The 23,186-nt window shown below is 41.6% G+C and overlaps 1 protein-coding gene across 1 annotated transcript in view; it reads left to right on the top strand.

Annotated features, from left to right (window-relative positions):
• Positions 1–23,186, top strand: part of LOC117943400 (plexin-A1-like) — a 191,797-nt gene that overhangs the window by 132,599 nt on the left and 36,012 nt on the right. Inside the window, exons 10-12 of the mRNA XM_034869500.1 lie at positions 10,621–10,717; positions 15,020–15,210; positions 20,924–21,075. Coding sequence (XP_034725391.1) covers positions 10,621–10,717; positions 15,020–15,210; positions 20,924–21,075 — 440 coding nt within the window. The remainder of the gene's footprint in view (positions 1–10,620; positions 10,718–15,019; positions 15,211–20,923; positions 21,076–23,186) is intronic.

The following is a 23,186-nucleotide window of genomic DNA, read 5'->3' as shown; positions in this document are numbered from 1 at the left end:
GTGTAGGCCAATCACAGGCTGAGGTGAAGGTGCAAATGCCAATAAGATGCTAAGCTGTGGACTGGGTAGCTGCGCTCAGAGTGCCAGGGGTGCATGGAAGTGAATAAACACATTTACATAAAATGCTTTTACATCCAAATGACCGCACTCTTATGTCAGTGAGGCTGCTGGGCGTCATTTGAAGTCCGAGGTTGAGAGAAGAGAGTTGAACTGTTGGAGACTTTGCCTCTTTTTGTTCCTTTATCTCCCCCTGTTCCTAACTGTTTGTCCATCTGTACTTTAGTGTCACAATTTTCCTCCTCTCTCTCTCTCTCTCTCTCTCTCTCTCTCTCTCTCTCTCTCTCTCTTTAGCCCTCGTTCTTGTTTTCCCCTGTAGGGCAGGAACGTGAGGACAGATAATATCAGCTTGGGCCTTACACCATTACCTTCCGTCTGATAAACCACTCGGCCGCTCCATCACCCTCTTTCTCTCACTCCTTCACCAGTGGGGGAAAAAAAAGCAGACACAGGGGCAAAAGAAGAAAATGTAGTTTGGAATAGGGTGTGTGTCTGTGTGTTATTCTTCTGTGTGCCGAGAGAGCAGCTGTTTGTTAAAGGAGAAATGGGAAGTATCAGGGGTCCTGATGGCATCCAATTAAGGCAGATAAAATGATGATGAATTGCAGTCGGGCAGCAGACATGGATGCTCCTGTGAGTGTGAGCCCATGCACATCTGCACTCATACACGCACAGGAAGACAGCAGAAGGGAAAAACAGCCATACAGATTTGGAGAAGGAAAAGAGAGGGCAGTGGGGTGAGGAGGGAAAGTAAAAGAAAGGCAAGTGTGGATGCAGAGAGATTCTGCATCCACACTTTCACAAGAGAGAAGGATGAGGTGGTGGAGGGAAAGAGGAAGGGAAAGAGGAAGAGTACAGAGAGACCATACAGAGGGAGAGTTTGCAGGAAAGGGAGGACAAATAATCAGCTCCCTTTCCGATGGGAAATGAAAGAAGGATGGCGGACAAGAAAGATGGATAGATAGATGAATGGTTTAATAAACAGAGCAAATAGAGGTCCAGAGAAGATGCCTAACATGTCTGCAGGGAGAGTGGTTACCACAAACCACACTGGTCTAATAGTGTCACACACCCTTTTGTGGTGGGTGGGTGTGTGGGTGCGTGCGTGCGTGAGGCACAGTGCTGATAGAAACTTTAGAAACTGACTTTCTGAAGACTGTCTGAAGTTCAAGATTTGTTAAAAGATTTAACTGACTGTAAAAACTAAAAGTTGTTAATCATATTAAAAGAAAATTCTGTCATTTTAAATAAATACACATACATTCACACATACACAGTCCTAAAGGTGACAGAGACAGGGCTAATGAAGGCCTGGTCGGTGGAGGGTATGTCCACCGGAGCATGCTACAGCCTGGTCTTGCATGGCCTGGCACAGCCTAATGAGATATAAACACTAGACCTGCCACCGCAGTCAGCCACAGTACACACTGACACGGTTTTAATTGGCTTGCAGACTGTGTGTGTGTGTGTGTGTGTGTGTGTGTGTGTGTGTGTGCAGGTGGATTGAAAGTGCAAATTCCCTAGAATTTATTTTTGGAGAGCTGCAGATTGAGGACCATTCGTTGTTCCATTACTTTGTTCCCAAGTCATGTGATGTCTTAGACAGAAGTGATCCCATTTTGATTTTGGGGCACTACCTTGCATTTGTTTGTGTCATTGAGAATTTAATGAGGTGTCATGTGCATACTCACACATATATACACATTTACTCTGTACCAGTCTGTTTCTATTTACACTGACTGCTTTCCGATCCATTCCTATGAAGCATATGGAAGTGAGGGAAGGAAGTGAGAGAAGGTGCTTCTCTGCACTCTGCCCTCAGTTTCCACTAATGCATTTCTTCATTCTCCAACATGCCCCCTCCCTATCTCAGAGTCATCTACCTGTATCCACCTCTACCTCCCCCTCTTCCTCAAGCCACCTCCTTTTTCTTTATCTATGTCCCCTCATTGGCTTGCTGCCTCTCCTCCCCTGACAGGTGAAGAGCACAACTCCCCTCTCTTCTGTCTCGGATAAATAAGAATTAATTGCTGCTCAGTTATCAACATATGGCAGCATCCTCCACCTCACTTTCGTCATCTAGTTCTCATTTCTGTCTCTCTCCTTGAATCTCTGCAATCTGTAACCTTTACTCTAATAAATCCCCCCCCCCCCTCTCTCTTTCTCATATATCAGTGGTCCATCCTTCAATGTCTTCAGTTCTGTGTGATGGTTGATGGGCAAGGGAAGCAGCACAAGTGATTGTTATAGCAAGAGAGCTATTAGCCTGATGAGAAGAGAGGAGCTAGAGGATGGTTAAACCTGAGTGGAGACCCTGCCTCCATTAAAATATCAGAGATTACAATAAAGTTGCAAGGAGTTAGTCTGAATAGAGAATTTGGCTGGTATCCAGCCAAATTCAGCCAATATACTTGACAGGAACTCTGTGATATTAATCAAGAAGTGTATCTAATAAAAGAGATGGGTAGTTCTTCCTGAAAATCTTCGGGCACACAAGTTGTGATTTGTCACACCTTTCAGTAGTATCAGTATCTTGTTTGTAATGATAAGTATAAACTGATCAATTAGCAACAAAAGCTAGCCGCCATTGCTAGCTAGGACAGGTACAGTGATACTCCACACCAATTGACCCCAGTGTATATTGTTCTGTCTCATCCTAGTTTGTAGCTCAATCATACCCCTTTTACATCAAGGGCTTAAGCCGCCTTGACCGATTCGGCTTTGTGACCCATGTCGAGGGGTGGGTCAAACGCAGGTCGATTTCAGTGTTAAAGGCAAACAGCGCTAACAACAGCGCTAACAACAGGGGCGGGACAAACTGTCATTGGTTGACAAACCAACAACCAAACCAATAAACTTTGTCTCACCGTGCTTTGGAATGTAAGGTTTGAAAATAAATTCCATTTCTCTAATTCAAAGCACTGCCTCTCTGTCTCTCTCTCTCTCACACGTCTGCAGCCGGATGCTTTCTTGCAGTGAGTGAAATGCAGAGCAGGAGAATTAGACTAAGCACGTCTGTCTCCACAAAATCATCAGTGTTCAATGGTTATTATGGGCTTTAGAATGTAATCGCTGTGAAACAATAATAAAATAAGCTTTATCTTTCTGTTCCACACGCGCTCTCTCTCTCTCGCTCTCTCACTCTCTCTCTCTCTTGCTCTATCTCTCATATGCCCGAGCTTGCAGCTTAACCTCTCTGCAGCCTGCAATACAATGAGGAAGTACAAAACACTAGTTCTGGTGGTGTACAGCTGGACTGGAGTATGTGACGTTAGTTATTCTTTTAGTATGACAGTAATCTCCAGGGATCCACCTGTGTTGACTGGCTTGGTTTGAATTGACAACAAAAGGATGAACACGGGTTGAATAACCCAGGTCCGACCCAGGTCATTGATGTGAAAGAGGTGTCAGTGACAATCCTTCAATTTATCCTATTGTTTGCATGTGTGTTGCATGGTCTGGTACTGCAGTAATGTGTTGGCAGTGAATATATGTATAGTAGGTGTTGGCGCAAAAAAAACAGTTGTGTGACAGAGCGGTGGACTAGAGGGGCTAGAGAATAATGGCCAACGGACGGATGGGCTGAGAAGGGTCAGGATATTGAAAATATGGACGTTTCTGCAAACGACCAGAAATCAGGCTTTTGTCTGGAGAGAAGTCTAGTAAGCTTACACTAGCTTAATGCGTAGGCTGGAAAATAAGAAACACTGGCTATGGCAGCATTATTTTTCCCTCAAGCCAGCATTTTTCCCCTCTCTCTTTTTCTTTCTATCATTGAAGAAATTGTGTGTGTGTGTGTGTGTGTGTGTGTGTGTGTGTGTCCAAGCGATAAGCTGGGTAACCGGGTCCGGCCATATCCTCAAATCCTGTTAGCATTAGCGATTAGCACTGGCTAACAGGCCCCTATTATGAGCCGGGCTGATTCCACGCCGCCTGACCTCACACATACAGTACATACACACATACACACGCGCTAAGCTATAGGAAGGATTACTACTTGATCCTTGATTAGGAGGCCATATCTGCCTCGAAGTTTTGTGTGTGTATTTGTGTGCATCTAAAAAAGCACTGTTGTGATTGCTATGGACCAGTAAAACACATTTCACATGAGCCAACATTCTGTCTGTGTCTTCTACTTAGCTTTGGCACAGTCCTGACTTTTGTTAAAATGGTGTCACAAAACTATTTGAACTCTTGAATAATCTAGATTGATAGACATGTTCTGTAAGGTCAGAATTTTTTTTAAACCAACATTGTCACCTTAAGAAAGCTAATGATGGAAGAAAGAGGATGAGAGTAACTTGTTCTGTGCCAGGTATGGGTTTGCCCCGGGCTAGTTTGGTATTTTTTAGCCTTTTAACTAGCACAAACATTCAAAATGATGAATTATCAGGCTTTGACCTAATCTGGATGCTTGATAATCTGGATTCATTAAGTAACAATGCTCGAACCAGAGCTGTTCAGACCAATCAAATTGGCAGGGCTTTCTACGATGATGGACAGATAATCAACAGTAGCGTGATCGACCACGTCACCAAAGAGCACTAGGTTGAATTCCTTTACAACAACGACAGCTGCCGCTGGAGATTTGAGATGTGTAGATTCCGCCATCGCGTCTGTTATAGAAGATATTGTCAGCGCATCCATTTTAAAAGTGGAACAGAGAACCGCGATCAAGACATTTGTTGATCCTTAATATGGTTTTGCTATCCTTCCTACGGGATTAGGCAAAAGTTCAACCTACGTCACATACTCCGGTATGTTAGGTTGAAACACCCCCCATAATCGCAACCCAATGGAGCAGTATGAGACTCATATTCTGACTAGAATCTGAGTATAATGACCTCAGGCTAGCTGTGGCCCTCACAGAAGGTACTTGTTGTTGTTTCATACCTGCCCCCCTTCACCCCTTGTTCTCCATCCATCTATCCTCTACTCCCCTCCTTCCTTTTTCAATGAGAGAAATCCTGTTGGTTTGCATCTGCAGTTTTCCGTTGAGAGAATGTTGTGGGGCCAACGTCTCTACTCTTACTTTATGCCTTTATTCTTTCCATTATTATGTCACACTTTTTGTGATTTACTTGGTCTCCATCTTTCCATTTTACTCTTTCTTTCGTATCTATCTATCTTTCACTCTATCACTCTTCTCTCTGAAGTGTTAATTCTTTATTTTACTTATTAACACTCTTGTCATCTGTGTCTTCTCACGGTTTCTTTAGTAATTTGTAATTGTCTGTGTATTTTCTGTTCATGTTAGCATCAAAAACTAAATAAATGTATAAGAATGCTTATCATCAACAAACCTTTTGTCTTCCCACTCACCTTCAGTCTGTTTTTGGGCCTTCTCTGTCTCCTCGGGTCAAAGGCTGTACACAAAAGGAGTGTTACATCATTCTATAACATTTCATATATTGGGATTAACTAACTAAATATAGAACATAGTGATTTTTGTGTCTCTATTTAAATATTTCTCTCCTCTTCACACATGCAAATCATGCTTAATAGTAACCTACTTAATGTTTGCATTTCATATTGGAATCTGCTGTGCTGTGAATAAACCATGCACCAGGCTGCATGTGTGTATTCCCTGAGCTGTGCATTGTGCAACATGGTGGTTCAGTATGAAAGTTTAATAAGCCTTTGGTGCAATGAGAGGAGATGAGTTTGGAACATAACCTAACCTTTCCTATTCCTCCCCCACCCTCTACTGCCCATTAAACACACATACATGCACATGCACACGTCTCCCTAACTAAATATTCATGTTGTTGTTGAGAAAAGGTAAATAATCAAGCATATCCATGTCCATGTCCTCCTGAACATACATCATCCCCCAAACAGACACATATCTGTAACATGGCTTTTTTTTCTTTCTTTTTTTAAAGGAGAAAGGGCAGCCGGTGTTGTTTTAGCTGTCAGCACCTCCATACCTCCAGTGTGCGTGGTGCAGTGTTTTTAGAGAGAGGACTTATAAGTGTCTAAAGCAGGGGTTAAGAGGTGCACACACATCTATCATCTATTTCTCTATCAGCGGGGTTGGCCCGTCCCATTTGATCCAGAGGGGATCAGGCCATGCTCCAATGGGCCGGTCATCAGAGAAGCGGGGATGGATGTGGAAGGAAGCTTGACTCCATGTCCTTTACTGTAGCTTGTCTTCCCAAGGGGCTATAACAGGGCAACAAGAAAAGACTTAGTTTATGACACTGAAATAGAGAAATGGTTACAATATTACCACATATTTGGCAGTGAATTGATGACAAAAAATTGTTCTTAAGCTCCTGTTTGAGTTTGAGACAGGATTAAAGACTAATGGGTTGTGGTAAACCCACAAACATGTTCAGTACTGTACAAATTCACTAACTGCCTGTCTTTTGACCAAATATCCATAGATGCCCAAATAATATTTCAGTGTCTTGTCTTGTGAGTTGCCACCTAGCTCTGGTTTTGGCTTGTGTGGTGTCCTGTCCTTGGAGATGCTGTTCAACATTTTATATGAGCTGGAATGGTTGGGATTTTGTCATTCTGGCCAACCAAAACAATTAGTAACCATTTTCTTTTAACGAGCAGTCACTTGATTCAATGTCTATAAAAAATAAAGCTTAATGGAGCTTTATTGCTGCTGCTGTTTTGGGTTTGACCACTTTCAGTTTTAAGCAGCCTTGTATAATGCATTTGAAAGCAATACTTGAGTAGAAGTACTTGTATCTTCCCAGAAAATAGCTTTGGTAGAAGTTTGTCACTTTTTAATATATTACTTGGGCAAAAGTCTTAAAGTATCTAATCTACTAAAGCAGGGATCTTCAACACGGGGTCCGGGCCCCCTAGGGGGTCCTCAGAGTCAATGCAAGGGGACCTCCAAGTTATTGTTAATCTTTTGAAGTTTTTAAAAATTAAAAAGTCTTAACATGAATCAAACTAAATATTTGAAAATACAACTCCCCACAGCTGATAGGCTTACTGGCATTTAGGCAAGGCAGTCACTCAGTTACAGCTGATCCTAAGGATTTACTGTTCCACATGTATGTCAAACATTACAATTATTAGGCTCTTTTAATGGCTTAGTTTTCTATGCAAAAAAGGTATGTATAAAGGCTCTAGGCTAACCTCAATGTTACTGTAACCCCAGTTTAATGTGCAGCTTTATTTAATACAATATACAGTAGGTAGTAGGGGGTCCCTGCTTTGTCTCTCTTTAAGTTAAGGGGTCCTCGGCTTAAAAAACGTTGAAGACCCCTGTACTAAAGTATTAAATGTACTAAAATATTAGAAGTTAAAAAAAAAAAGGCCAATGGTTTGTAACGATATCTTCATCCTGACCCCATTCACCATATTTATTTATTTCATTTGGCAACAAATAGGAATAACTTCACCACCTAGAATGGAGCGTGAATTAACTTGCAGTCTAGTAATGATTTGTCAAACTTGTTTTTTTCCCAGTTCAACAAATTTCTTCTGATATAATTTTTTAGTAACAAGTAACTAAGATGGGGAATGTAGTGGAGTAAAATAAAAGTTGCTATAAATAACAATTGCTAAATATGATCCTGCCCTTAGCTTGATACCGCCCCTCGCCTTTTCTCTGTATCTTCTCCTTGCTGCTTTTGTTTTACTCTTTCCACATGTTCTCACTGCAGTGTCCAGTTCATGTCCTTCTCTTTTCTCTCATTGTCTTGCATGCATATACACAAGTCAAACACAGTCATATGTTCTCTCCATCTCTACCCGGTGAGGAAGTGCTCTTGTTCCCAGGCAGACTGGGTGGTCTTCTGGGGGAGAGGGAAGGAGGGAGGGAAAGATTGAAGAAGTTTATATGCATGGACTTGAGCGGAGACAAATCATAGCTGTCCTCCAAATTGTGTGTTGTTGTGTGAGTGTCTTATCTTCCTGTGCTTTCATGTGTTTTTATTTATCATTTTTTATTTCCTGTATAGACTAAGCGATCCGTCTTTGATGCATTCGCTGGCATCCGTCTCTTGGAAACTGTCCCGTGTGCAGAATGTATATTTATAGTACAGTGTGCACATGTGTTTCTTTGGACATGTTTGGTATATGCGATAAAGGAATCTGCTCCATATTTCCTTGTTTGACTGTGGGCGTTCCGGGAGGCAGGGGACAGAAAGTCCGACTGAGATTGATGGGTTAGGAGGTTTGTAAAGAGGTAACGGGAAGGAATAATGAGGGAGAGAGAGAAAACGGAGGGGGTCGAAAGGAGGATTGTGAGAGAGTGTGAGGCAGAAGAATGTGTGAAAAGACCAAGGCAGACATGTCACGGAACAAATTGAAAATGCCAATTTCACTTTAGCCCCCACCAGCTCAGGCGCTTATAGGCCCGCCCCAGCCTCTTATTCCATGTGTAAATGAATGGTGTCCACAGAATAACACACAATCACCTCTCTCTATCCATCTTGCCCTCGCTTTTTCCTCTTCACCCTTGTTGCTGAATCATCCTCTCTCAACCTCACCCTACCCACTTCCTTCATTTGTCTTTTCACCATCTTTTTATTGTTTTGCTCTCTGCACTCCACTTATCCCAGCTCATTCCACCTCTGTCTCTTCGACCCACCTGCCATTCCAAATGTCGTCCAGTCTTCCAACCATCACTTGTTGCTTTGCCCGCCTTTTATTTCTGCACTTGTTGTTTTTCAGATTGGTTTTGCTACACTCAACATTACTTTTCCCTTTCTACATGACTCCACCACAGTAGCTTTAGCATACTTGGCGTGTTGTTTGTTCTAAGATATCATATCCACTGACATTTAAGGAGAAGATACATCCCTCTTACAAAAAACTCATGATGATTTAGAGCTGCAACTAACGATCCATTTGACTTTGGAAAAATTTGCTGAGTATTTCTTCAATTAATCGTAAAAACAAATTGTGATGATTCATGTTTTGTCTTACCAAAAGTCAAAAAGTATTTTAGTTTTCTGATGTACTTTATATATCAAAGAGAAGTTGCACATTTTCCCATTTGAGAACATAAAAATAAGATTCAATAACTACATATAATTGTTTTAGCTCTATGAAGGTCTAATTATAGTGCAGTGGTGCTGTATACCTTGTTGCGTCATTCTGTCCTTCTGTCTTTCTGTAAAAGTTTTTTGGGACGGTGTTCTGCAGGCCAACTCCCAGGTGGAGCTACTCCGGGGTAAAAGTTTCCTCTTCAATAGTTCATGGCTACTAAATCAATTAGAGCACCAAAATGTGCCTGAAAACATTTAAAAAAAGAAATACCCCCGACATAAACTCAAAGAGCAAAGGAGTAGTTCTTCTGAGATATATTGAGACATCTTCCTTCATTTGGATATCAGCATCTCTGCCTTCAGGGCCCGCTGAATGTAAACCATCCAATCCCAAAAAGTGAAGAATGAATTAATCAGCCATTCACACATTGTGACATTGCTGTGTCCTCTCATTTTCTTATCTTCTCTACGCACATTTCTTGGTCCTTTCCCCCCTCAAATACATTCCAGTTCATTATTATAGAAGATGTCAAGATAAATCTTACAGAATCACATTGGAGTGGGTGATATCACACAGTGGCAAAATTGTAGTTAGATTCAATCTGTGAGGGCCCCATAGCCTCAGGCTTGGGGCTTTCACATGGGATTTTATCACCACTTCACTTGAAGAGAAGAGTCCTGCTATCTCTTACCCCAAGGCTATCGAAGATACTGACCATTCCAGTGGTAGTGAGAGGGACTGGGTACCCTTTGACTGACAGAGGCATTAGGTTAACATGGCTCACGTCTTACCAGCTCACACTCTCTTGCTATCTAGCGTCTGTTTTATGTTGTATCAATGAACTAATGATTGGAGTAGTTAATAATGCAAAATGTGTCTCCGTTACCCGAGGGGGGGTCCCTTGATGAATGAGTATTTTCAGGTGATTGTGTGTTTATGTCATTTTTTGTACGCTTTGAGTAGGTGACAGGGGATTGGCGGGGGCGGTGTTACTTCTAAAGCTGCATTTAATTTGACAACAGTCATTGATAATGTATTTGTTCAGAGGTTAAGAGGGCTCTCTCTCTCTGTTACTCCTTCAGTTAACACACCGCCATCACATCGCTGCTTTTGAAGCTTGTTGTGCCATTTAAAGCGATTCCATAAAACTGATAATGCAGACGAGTCAATTACATTTAAACTCCTATTAGTTCAGGATGCGAAAATGAATTTAGATGAGAATATTATTGTTGGAGATATATTAGGCTTTTCATTCGTCACTGGAATGGAATGAGTCATACAGTGATGGGGATTCCAATCTCTTAATCAACTCTGTACTCTGCCAGGCAGTGGCGGATGTGCTGTGTGTTAAAATCACAATACAGCCTGTCTCTCATCATTCATTTTTATGGCCCTTCAACTGTGTGAGCACCGCAGGGTATGACATTACTACCAGCCACTAGCTGAACTGAGCTTGCTTTCGTTATTGGCAGATTTTTTTTTATCTTTTACGAATTTAAAATGTTGTCAAAAGACTGAGAATGTCTTACAATGATGGTATAAACTATTTGTTGATTTAGCAACATATGCTAATCTGGATGTTGTTGTTTTGTATTTCAGTATACCTACGACGGCAATGATATCAGTGACCTGCCAGTGGATTTGTCTGTAGTTTGGAACGGAAACTTTGTCATCGATAACCCCTACAACATCAAAGGTGAGTTAATGTGGTGTTGTACATTATTGGCTCAAGGAGGTATTAATCTGCATGAGCAAATTATAGTACTATACAAAAGACTTCGGAGGAGTAGAGAGTGCCATTCAGTATAAACGTATTCTTATCTCTCTTCATGTGTCCTAACCTTTATCATATCACCTTTAACAACAGACATTGCAGTAGACAATCAATCCCATGTCCAAAGCTGTGGTGATTTGTCAGTTCTGTCAGTTTTTTTAATCTTCAACTGAGTCAAGTCATAGCGGATAAAGAGAGAAGAAGAAAATAAAAGAAATAGACTCTGAAACCTGCTGGAACTTACTGTATGTAAACAGCAATGACTCCCTGAAAAGACAGCTATAACAGCATAGTAAATCATTTATCTTCCCTCGGCCAACCCACCATTTGCAGTTGATATTCGTGGTCTGTAAACGGCTCAAACACTGTTATTGTGTGTGTTATTGTGTGTGTTTGTCTGTCTGTCTGTCTGTCTGTCTGTCTGTGTGTACAAGGATCCTGATTTTATCTCACAATACTCTTGTCATTGCTAATTGGTTTCAAATAAGTAGTGGTAGCAGGATACAGTAGTAAAGTGAGGAGTCAAATGACAAATGAAAAAAGTTGGGGATTTACAGTTTTTGCATTATGCAAATTGATTGGAGCAAAATACATGCAGTTTTAAGATAGGAAAACAAGAGCCTTTTAGCACATTTCAAATCAGATTTTAGAATGACAGTTAAAACAAAAAATAGGCAAGATTCCTCCATCACAATGTTGGCTCAGAAAGCAGCTCAAGGTTACTTTCCCACAATTAAACATTGATTAATAATTGATATTTCTGTCAATGATAATCACTAAGTGTTATTGTTATAGATGTATTTCAAATATTTGTTGGCCCAGTATCGGTGTAATACAGTAAGCTCATAATTCAGTCCTTTTTTTGCTTGCATGACTCATCACACACAGATGATGCAAAAGGCCTTAGTTAGTTATAAAATGTGCAAAACTGTCAACTGATAAAGCTTATTCAGTGCAAGTCATTTTTCAGCTTCACAAATGCATATTTTTTATTGTAAAAAAAAAAACTTCAACCTATATACCCACTTTTAAAACCGTATAATGTAGTGTGCACACTAATGTATAATCACGCTTCACCCTCCAGACAAAGGACTAGGTCTAATGATTAAATGCTTATACATACTCAATGCACCACTGTGGGAGAAGACAATGAGATAATGTCTGATATAATTACTAGTCGGACAGTCTTTCTATCGCTGTCTCCATAATTATTGTGGCCTGTACAGCACAGCAGGGGTCTCTAACATTACTCTCATGCTGTGAGGCAAAGTAACATCATCTGCAGCTACCACTGTGTTCGATATGGCCTGTTGATGACATGCACAAGGAGTTGTGTGCAACAGAGGAAGCTGCATTGTCTTTGATGCTTAAAGATGCAGTAAGGAGCGGGGATTTATTTGTAGTATTTCAGATTAGAAGATTTTTTTTAAGTCTGTGATCACTGCCATTTTTTCAGTATTGTAAGGTAACACCACAGAGTCACTTTGTTCCATTTATTGATGCAGTCTAAATACACCAAGCAAGCTGTTGAAGTCTCAAATTTCACAAGCACAGTGGGGCTTTAAGGTTTGAGCACCTCAGATAAAAATCTGTATTATTGTGCATAAAGAAGCCAAGAAAGGATGGAAAAATCTCCAAAAAGCATCAAATGACACATTAGACATTTGTATAATATGTCACAAAAAGTTAGATTTTATTTTCATCATTTACACTTTCAAAATGACAAAACAAAAAAATGGCGTCTGCAAAAGTTTGGCCACCTTGCAGAGTTTATAGCATGCACTGACCCCTTTGAAAAGCTGACCTGACAGTGTCATGGATTGTTCATCGTCTGGAAAGGTGGACAAGGTGACCAGGTCAGTCTTAAGGTTTTAAATGCCCTGACTCATCTGACCTTGCCCCAACAATCAGCACCATGGGTTCTTCTAAGCAATTGTCTAAAAAACTGAAACTGAAAATAGTTGACGCTCACAAAGCAGGAGGAGGCTATTAGACGATAGCAAAGCATTTTCAGATGCCAATATCCTCTATTTGGAATGTAATTAAGAAATGGCAGTCATCAGGAACAGTGGAAGTTAAGGCAAGATCTCGAAGACCAAGAAAAATATAGTAATAAAAAATAATATCAGAACAGCTCGCAGGGTTGCGAGAAAAGCAAGTCCAAACCCACGTTTGACTGCAGAATCCATCACAAAAGACCTGGCAGACACTGGAGTTGTGCTACACCATTCCACTTTAAAGAGATACTCGTACAAATATGGTCTTCATGGAAGAGTCATCAGAAGAAAACCTCTTCTACATCCTCACCACAAAAATCAGCGTTTGAAGTTTGCAAATTAACACATAGATAAGCCTGATGCATTGTGGAAACAAGTTCTGTGGACCGATGTGGTTAAAATAGAATTTTTTGGCCGGAATGAGCAAAGGTACGTTTGGAGAAGAAAGTGCACAGAATTTAATGAAAAGAACCTCTGTCCAACTGATAAGCATGGGGGTGGATCAATCATGCTTTGGGGTTGTATTGCAGCCAGTGGCACAGGGAACATTTCATGAGAAAAGAAAAAATGGATTCAATAAAATGTCAGCAAAATTTGGACGCTAACTTGATGCCATCTTTGAAAAAGCTGAAGTTAAAGAGAGGATGGCTTCTACCAATCGATAATGATTCTAATCACACCTCAAAAATCACGGTGGATTACATCAAGAGGCGTAAACTTGCCATGGCCTTGACTATTTCCTGACTTCAACATAATTGAAAATCAATGGATAGACCTTAAAAGAGCGTGACTGACAGCCCAGAAATCTCAAAGAACTGGAAGACTTCTGTAAGTTGAATGGGCAAAGATACCTCAAACAAGAATTGAAAGACTCTTGGCTGGCTACAAGTAGCGTTTACAAGCTGTGATACTTGCCAATGGGGGAAGTACAAGGTATTAACTCTGCTCCGTTCTCAGTTTTTTTGCAAAGCCAATCTACCGCTCTGTAAACCACTGTGGGATCATGTGCCAGTCAGAGTTGTTCCCTGCACCGTGCAGCTTAGTTTCTAGATGTAGACAGTCACAGAAGACAGAGTAACGTGAGGAAAATAGATACAGATAGCAGTTGTTCATACATTGGTCACAAGGTTTACCAGTTTACTAGTAAACGCAACATTTTGTCTCGTCTGTGTTGTTTTTCAGACAACAGTGGCCAGTGCTAGTTAGCGTCTGTTAGCTTACAGTGCTCCAGAGTGCGACTAACATTTTTCCTCATCTGTTGCCTCTCTCCCAAGCGAATCAATATGGTTTAATTTTGCGGTAAATTACCCATTTCTTCTGTAAAAACGTGCCTGTGTTTGGATCTCTCCTCTTACTCTCTGCGTAGCCCCGCCCCCCTGGTATCAAAGTAAATATGGTGCAAAATGTGAGAGCACGTGGAGGCGATGTGAGCACTTGTAGAATTTGATTTGAGAGCTTGAAGAAAAAATGTGTGCTTGTTTTTTTTTCTTCACTTCACAACTCAGTGATTACAACCGCTCAGATCTGTCGTTGCAATGTGCTCTCTCGCATCACACAGCGGCGAGTCTGCGCCCTTGACTTTCACAACACTTCTTGCGATACATTTGGTGCAAAACTAATTTGTTTTAACAAGGTTTACTAGTAAACTGGTAAACCTTGTGACCGAACGAGATTACAATGTTGATATAATAATCAGGATTATCAATTTGGCCATAATCGTGGAGCCCAAAGATGTCTCCCCCTCTCTCGGTCTATCTCTCTTCACTGCCAGCCCCCTTCCTATTTCTCAATCATGTTAATCATCTGATGAAGTGTGAGCAGCGCTCACTTGTCTTAAATACTGATATGGTAATGTAATTAGAGAGGAGTCGTTTTATTAGCCAGTAATTGGTACAGCGTTGCTTTAAAGCTGCTCCATGACCAATGGGATTTTGGGATGGAGTAGCAGAGAGAGGAAAAAAAAGATTTCACTGACAATTCCTGAGGCCTTTGGGAAATAGTGCCTTAACTTAATTTAGTCTCAGCAACATTGAAGAAGTTTTGGAATTGTTGTGTGGAAGTTGAGAAACTTCCAGATTTTCAAACTGTTCTACCACTCAGGTTGTTGTTTGTTTACTTATAATAATTTAACACAAACTATGTTGATGGTGGGGTAACTATATCCCCCCCCCAGCCTCAATCTCCATAATAATACTTTATTATAACCTAATATTCTTCTCCTCACCAGCCCACCTGTACAAGTGCTATGCCCTGAGGGAGAGCTGTGGGATGTGTCTGAAGGCAAACCCCAGGTTTGAATGTGGCTGGTGCGTACAGGAGAAGAAATGCTCCTTGAGGCAGGAGTGTACTCCTCCAGAGAACACTTGGATGCATGCCACCACAGGAAACAGCCGCTGTGCACACCCCAAGATCACTAAGGTAAGCCGTCATAGTAATGACACATGCTCACACCATATAGCAGCTCAGTGTGTGCCTGAAGCTCAGCAGGGTAACACATTCCTAACTGCACAAATATAACTTGCAAGTGCACGCTTGCATCTCTTTGAGTGCAAGTGTTCATGCAACAACATACACCCTAAAGCAGTTAGTGTACAACACACAAATTAAACTTTACAAAGATACATTGCCATTTTTATCCACAATATAAATATAAGGTAAAAATAAATAAGCAGAAATGTGTATATATACAGTATATATACGCGTGTCAGCTCACTACATAAATAAAGTAAAACCTCATGAAGTTTATCCTTTTTTGTCAAACATTCCAACTGATGCCATTACAACAAACATTAACACCCCAAGGTCTGTGAGGCCAGGGACCAGCCCACTGTAAAATCAACATTGCATGAAGCTGCTAAAGCCAAGTTAAAGAAAACCTCTTTTTTTCTTAGCATTGCTAAAGTTAAAGCAGACACTTCAGCTGCTATGTGGTGTGCGTTGCCCAGCAACTTGACCTCCTAAACAAGAAACAAGTCAGGGTTTTTTCAGGGCAGGGGCTTTTTTTGGCACACTTTGAAAATGAAGACATGCCTGTTGGTGCTAATCACAGTATTGCCAAAGTCAGCTCATTAGTAAAAGTAAGTTTTCCAAAAGAAGAGATTAGACATTCCTACCTGTGCAGCATCATTGTTTGGCTTCAGCGAGTGAAGGGGACGTCATAGGCTTTGGGAGGCTGCAGGGAGGATAGACAACTTAGAAGCCATCATCATGACTGCAACCACAACACAGATGGACCAGCCAGGAGGAGGCAGTTCACACACACCAAGACTGAACACAGTGACATGATTAGAGATGATAGCGCTACACACACACACACACACACACACACACACACACACACACACACACACACACACACACACACACACACACAGAGGCAGATAATGTGGTTGTCTGGAGTGTGTGTGCGCAGGAGGGTGACAAAGAAACAGAACGTGGAAGTGTGCTAATTGTGTCCCACTATGAGCTCATCTGACAGGCTGGGGGAGGTAAGGCATCTAAACACCATGGCGTACCCATCTGTTTCCACCGGTAACCGTGGCGGTGGTCCTCGTCTGACTGACCTGGGTCAGCGTTCCTACAGCTTACCACTGGGACTGACACATACATGTGCACGCTCTCAGAAACACTCATAGCCTGGTTTGAAAGCCATGCACCACTGTTTGAGGCGTGTCTTGGCGTTCAACCCTTTCGCTCGTTCTCATTTGTCCTTCTGCTTTCTTTCCTTCTTTTCCTTTCCATCAGTTCTCCTCAAGCTTTTAACACTCGTTGTTTCCCTTTGCATTAAATTTGATCTCAAAGAAGACAAATCATCATCTCAGTCAAAACGAGTGCAATTTCTCTCTATTTAAATGAGTGTGAAATATATGTACGGCTTATAATGCATGCCCATTTCAGTGATGCAGACTTGTACGGCTGGAGCCCTCAGTACATTTATTGTGTGACACGGGCTCGTCTCTCTGAATTTATAATGGAGATATTGGATAATTGGGGCACTGGCACATAGATAAATCTGTTTGCTAATTCTCTCTCTCTCTTCTTGCTCGCTTCAGTTATCTCTTTGAAACAAGCGTACAGAGGCAATTGGGTTTTGTATGGACGGAGGGGGTTTGGTATGGAGGAGTAGGAATGTGTGTGTGTGCGTGCAAGCATGTGGTCTTGCATGCATATTGAGAGTTAAATCCTGGCCTCGGGGCAAGATGTTGGGTGGCAGTCAAAAAGCAGGCGTAGAAGAGCTTCAAAACATCAGGAAGAGAAACGTACTGCAAGTTTGAGAACACGAAAGAGACAAAGAAGAAAAGAGAGAAAGGAAAACCGTGCAGGAGGCGTTATCACCAAGCCACGCTGCTGCCAACCTCTCTTCACCACCTTTGACATTTACAGTGTGACATTTAATGCCAAAAGAACATCCGTAGGCAACAAAGAAAATCTCTCCCTTTTCTTCTCCCATTTCATCTTCAAGTTCTCCCAACGAGCATCGCAACCACCACACAAATTGAATATTACCCCACTTCTTCATTTCTTTATTCAGGCTGCTTTGTTAGTTTTAACAGCATACTAGCTGCTCTGTGGCCATTAGCTAACGGATTAGCCGCTAATTTCATTTGGACTGGAGAATGGGTGTTCGACGGGAAAGAAACGTCACTGGAGAGTGTTACCGCAATCACACGCACACACAAAGACACAGACACACACACACACACACGCACACTTACAGAAACATACACATGCAAACGGCTATCCAAAGCTTTCAGAGCGTTGAACCCATTTGGTGTCATTTCCAAGTGTGCTATTGCCCATTCAACGTTGTTCAATAGTGTGCAGTTGGGTACCGTTCCACTAATGACTCTGGCACCTAAGTACTGTTCTCCAAACACAGCAATTGATGTTTTAGGATCTGAATGATTTAGTTTTAGACCAAGAATGTGACTGTTAAAGTGCACTGACATTGTGCATTAAGATTATTTACTTCTTTTGTCACAACAAAAGAAGTAAAGTAAATAATGTGTGTGTGTGTGTGTAACAGCATCCCCAAAAACACTCGCACAAGCAGAAAACTCTAACTACCACAGGCATACACATTCTGAGAAGTCTGGAAGAGAAGTCTGAGAAGGCTACATTCACATGTAAAATGTTTAAAATTTTGAAAGAAAAGGTACAACTTACACTTGTATGGCTTGTACGGTGTCCTCAAAATCATACTCACAGAAAGACGGACGCACAGACAGACAGACAGACACACACACACACACACACACACACACACACACACACACACACACACACACACACACACACACACACTGTCTGGTTCTGTCTCCCAGTGTAGTGCAGCAGTGTCCTAGTACTGGCCTTGCATGCTGCCTGGCCCTCCATCATCCATCATCTTCTGTCTGCCTTCTCCTAGGGGACAGGAAGAGCATTACAGCTAGCCCTTAGAAACCAATTAAAGCAACACAGGCCAGACCAGCGTGTTTGGGTGTGCGTTCTTAGTGTTCAAGCATGTGGTACACTTCTGTGTTATGTGGGTTTTTGCCTTTTTGCAATTTTTTTATATGAGAGAGTGTTTTTTTTGTTTGTGCATACTGCAATCTACTTGACTTTGCATGATATGGTTTCAGTGTGCCTTTGTTCAGTTTAACTGCTTGTGTACTTGCTAAAGGCAAATTATATTTCCCCCATGTATTGTAAAGCTGCAATATTGGCCTTTGCCAGATCTCTTTACCTCTATTTTCTTGACACTTTATTTTCTTCCTTGTATCCTCTCTCCCTCCCTCCCCTTCCCACTTTCAACCATTTTTTTCCCTTTTCAACCCCTAGATCCTTTTCACTTTTCCTTCATTACCTTATTACACTTCACATGTCTAAAATGAGCGTAATTACTTTTTTCAATGATCTTACCATCTAAACATGCTCTCAAAGTTCAGCAGCAGTATTATAATTGGCCCCTGTGGGATTTTGACTTCAGTTTTGTTCTATATGTTTGTAAGAATTTACATCTTCAGTCAAATAATGTTTTTACATAGTAACATTTCCCTATTTTATCCCTGTCATGTGTGTGACTTTTCATTTTTGAGAGTCTTTCACCTCTCAGATAAACTTCAGAAACCTTACGCCATGTTCACATCATCTCTCTTTGCGCCTCCTGCTTCCCCCCCCCTTCCTCCTCCTTTTCCCATAACTAGCAGATGCTATCTGTGCACTGCTGCTCAGCTGGCCACAATAGTCCTCACACAAAGCCTCCGACACAACGGGACAAGTCAGAGACGAAGAGGAATAAAAAGGGAATTTGAATGGGTGTGGAGCGGCGCGACAGTGAGCAGAGAATAGAGCGAGTGTTTAGGCTAGTGGCTTTTATCATGAGGGGCTTTTTGTTTGCGTTGTTTAGTTGTGGATGTAACAACTTGTGTGTTTTGATAAGCCAGTGCACATAGAGAAAAAAAGATTTGATTACCATATCTGAAGATTCTGACTGGAGCACTACAATGCGCCACTCACTCTTTTGTCTCCAGCTAAAATAAATGCATTCAGGCACATTGAGAAAGAGACAGAGTGAATTAAAAAGACACAAGTCCGGAGAGGAAAAGGGAAAGGGTGATGTTCATCAGAAGACTAGCTGGCGTAAGATGAAAAAACACTCCTTAATTATATCACTGTGGCATTTCAGTTCTGGCCTGAATGACACTGGGCTTTGTTCCCATTGTGTGTTTCTGTTAGTGGTCTCCTGAACACCTGTGGCTCTTACTAACCCATCACCATTTCCATAATGATGTTAGACTGGGGATCATTGTCAGGATGCCAGGTGGAGAAAAAGAGTTGTAGAGTGCAGGTTGAGAGAGTGGATCTAATTAATATAGGGGAAAGTAGATAGACTCAAAACAATAGTTTGATATTGTTTCAATATTTTTGCTGTCTTACCTTGTGGTAGAAAAGAAGATTAATAACTTATTCTCCGATGTCTGTGCGGTAAACATTAGGTTGAATTAGTCATTTTTACACACATGCCAAGTTAACCAGCTCCTCGCCTCTTTATATTACCTGTATAGACATGAGTGGTATTGAACGTTTCATGTAACAGCAAGAAACCAAAATAACATATTTGTCGTTCAAAATGTCGTTCTTTTTCTTTAGCAAGTTTTAAATCTCATCTATTTTAATTCTATTCTAATTTAAAAGTTAAAAATAACAGCAGAATGTTTCACCAACATCAATTAATTTCACTGTAATTTCTGCTGCCAGTGGATTTTCAAACTGGGGTGTGCGATCTATTGTCTACTATTGTATTAGCTACACACAACAGAAACTCATCGGTGGATGCATGTTTGAATGCAGTTCACGTGGGGCTTCGCGCTTATCCCTGGCCCTGCAGTTCCATGTCCAAGTGTCCATAGGCAAGACACTGAACCCCGAGTTGCCCCAGATGCTATGTAAATACGTTTTATAAGAACAGTCCATTTACATTTATGGTGAGCCAGGACAAAGTGTGCCCTTACCCACAGCCCCAATCCACAACACCCAACTGCCAACGTCCCATCCCCTTCACCCTCCTCCCACCCCACTGTGACAAATGACTCCACCCTACCAGGTTCTAATCCAATTAGCTTTACCCCTAATTATGGTAGTATTGACTGATTACCAAAGGGGCCATTGTCTGCGTCGTGGGCTGGATGAATGGGACTGTGATTAGCAACTTGGCTAGCCTTGGGTAACCATTAGCACCTCCGCACACCTTTTGTAGACCTCTAGTGAAAAGACAGAGAACAAAGGTCGCTGTGCACTGCAATTGTGTTCAGTAGATTAATCGTCACAAAGTTAAATGAGAGATGTAAGTGATGGCTTGATGGGTGGGTCCAGGTTAAGTGTGCGAGTTGGCAGGTTGTGAATGTTTGACTGAGTTGAGGTGGAGTCAATGGATTCAAGGTCATTTTTCCTCTCACTTAATGAGGTAGCAAGTATTTGGTTCATTGAGAATGGGAGATAAATAACGAGACAATAACGACTCAAGTAAACTCAAGTCATTCATGCTGACATACAATATTTCTTCTATGATGTACTGCTTTGGGTAAAAATTGATTGTCCAATTTGGTGTTGTGGCTAACATATGTCCTGTCTAATTTGTTCCTCCAACCAGTTGTCTCCGGAGACGGGGCCCAGGCAGGGAGGAACCATGCTGACCATCACTGGTGAGAATCTGGGTCTGCAGTTCAAAGACATCCAGAATGGAGTCCGCATCGGGAAGGTAGCCTGCAACCCTCAGGAGGACCAATACATCAGTGCCGAGCAGTACGTTGACACTACCACTGTCTTCATCTCTTCTCTCCCACAATTCACTCTCTGGCTCCTTGTTTCTGAGACTATTCACTCCCGTGCTTGTCTGTGTCCAACACTGCAGCTCTCTCACATGCATCCGTTTCTGTAAAAACTCCAGTAGTTAAACACCATTTACCTATTGCAAACCGGCTCCTGCTGTGTTTGGTACTGATATTTTTACTACAAGTGCAGTCATTGTAAATCTGGCAGTAGCTGAGTTTTCGTGAAACAATTTATATCACTAATAATCACAATAATAGCTCAGTTAGAATTGAATTACCTCATGCAACCATCTTCATCACAATGAATTTGGCCTATGCTTAAAGGATGTAGTGACATTTGAAGTGGCTTGTCTATACTGTATCTTCTAAAACGTCTTTCACAGATGAAAGTGTGTCACGTGATGCTCCCACTGATTAAGTTATGTTTACTGCTTTCTGGGAAATTCTGAATCATGTCGGGTGTCTCGGGTGGAACTTAACTCCCATTTAATACCTGCACTACTATATTCAGAAAAAAAGAATAACCTGTGCAACAGCAGTAAACAATCACCGTTGAGCGATTTCTCTTGAGTTCTAGGTTCAGCCAATTGGAAATGACAAAGAGTTCCCTTTGTTTCAACTGTAAACAGGTCGCCTCATTGCTTCTTTAGTTATATCATGGTATCAATAATTGGATTTTATTCAGAATGAGAAAAAAAAGACTCTTAACAACAGCCTGTGTGATGCTGGCACTGCACTATTTTAACTACGCAGAAAGCTCTGTGCCTTTAGTGAAGCTACACGAGTCACACTTTCTATTTTGTGTTGAATTCATCTGGAAGCAGAGAAAATACAATTTAGGATGAGTAAAAATTGGGGATGCTTGTCACAGCTGGAGGTGTCCTCAATTTTCTATTTGTGACAATATAGCTGTCATTTGTACACAAATGCTCCATTTGCTGAGTTCTGCAGCACAGTCCCAGCTGATTTAGTTTTCTCTTTGCCCCCTTACTAAGAAGGAAACTAAGAAATATGACTTTGATGATTTGACAGCCAGGACAACAGAATGCTGTGCAGCTCTCGCCAGCCATGACAGCTTTCCCCAGAATGGGTTTAGAAATATGGTAGTGACATGTCAGCCTTGATTTATAATTTACAACCTTGTTGTATTGAGACAGAACATACCATTCGCCCTGTAGCCGCGGGGTAATAGGTGGGTCTGTGTTGTAACTTCACCGAATGTTCATTTTGTCCTAGCTGTTACATCCTACACCACCAATGTGTCTACACTTAACCCTGTCAACCCAGTAACGCTGCATTGGCCTGTTGCCATGGCACCCGCAGGAGGAGGAGGGCGCGGCTGGCAGTGAGGCTGTCACGCTAATTAAAAGTGATGTTAGCCATACGGTGCCATTAGTGGCCTGGTCGCTCTCGTCATTCCCGTGACCCTAACTGATCTGTAGCACAGGAGACAGGACGGGGTTACAGGACTGACAGCACGGGTCAAAGGTCAGCTGGTGCAGAGAGGGGAGAGAAGGAGTTGTGCTGACTGTTAGGCTAAATGTAGACACATATGTTCTCGCTCTGGCTGCTTTTCTCTCTCTGCCAGCGCTTGTACTTCATATACAGCTTTGCACTGTTTTTGAGGTTTTTGTGGATGGAGGGAAATAAAATTGCAAGAACATGCATCACTTCTGGTTCTTTTTGCATTAGTAGGCTTGTCATTCACCTCACTCATTAAATATTTACTAGATGGATTTAATTCCACATTGAGAAAAGTAAATTATTGCCAGTAGTGAGGAGAAACAGAACCTGGGATAACATTTTTTTTATTCCCTTATTAGTAGTTTCTGTGTGAGATGTGACATGTTTAATTTTTCACCATCACTTTCCACTTCAGGTATTTAATTGAGGGAGGTATAAATTTACATGTGATGTTGTCATCTTTACAAATGCACCATGAACTTTCCGTCTTTCTCACCACGTAGTTACAGCTCAATGTAGCCACCTGTCATCTGTGCAGTAATGAGATACAGTGGGTACGGAAAGTATTCAGACCCCTTTAAATTTTTCACTCTTTGTTTCATTGCAGCCTTTTTCCAA

This window comes from Etheostoma cragini, chromosome 4 (assembly GCF_013103735.1).
Source record: "Etheostoma cragini isolate CJK2018 chromosome 4, CSU_Ecrag_1.0, whole genome shotgun sequence".
Lineage (NCBI taxonomy): Eukaryota > Metazoa > Chordata > Actinopteri > Perciformes > Percidae > Etheostoma > Etheostoma cragini.
This window is presented reverse-complemented; position numbering and strand designations above follow the sequence as displayed.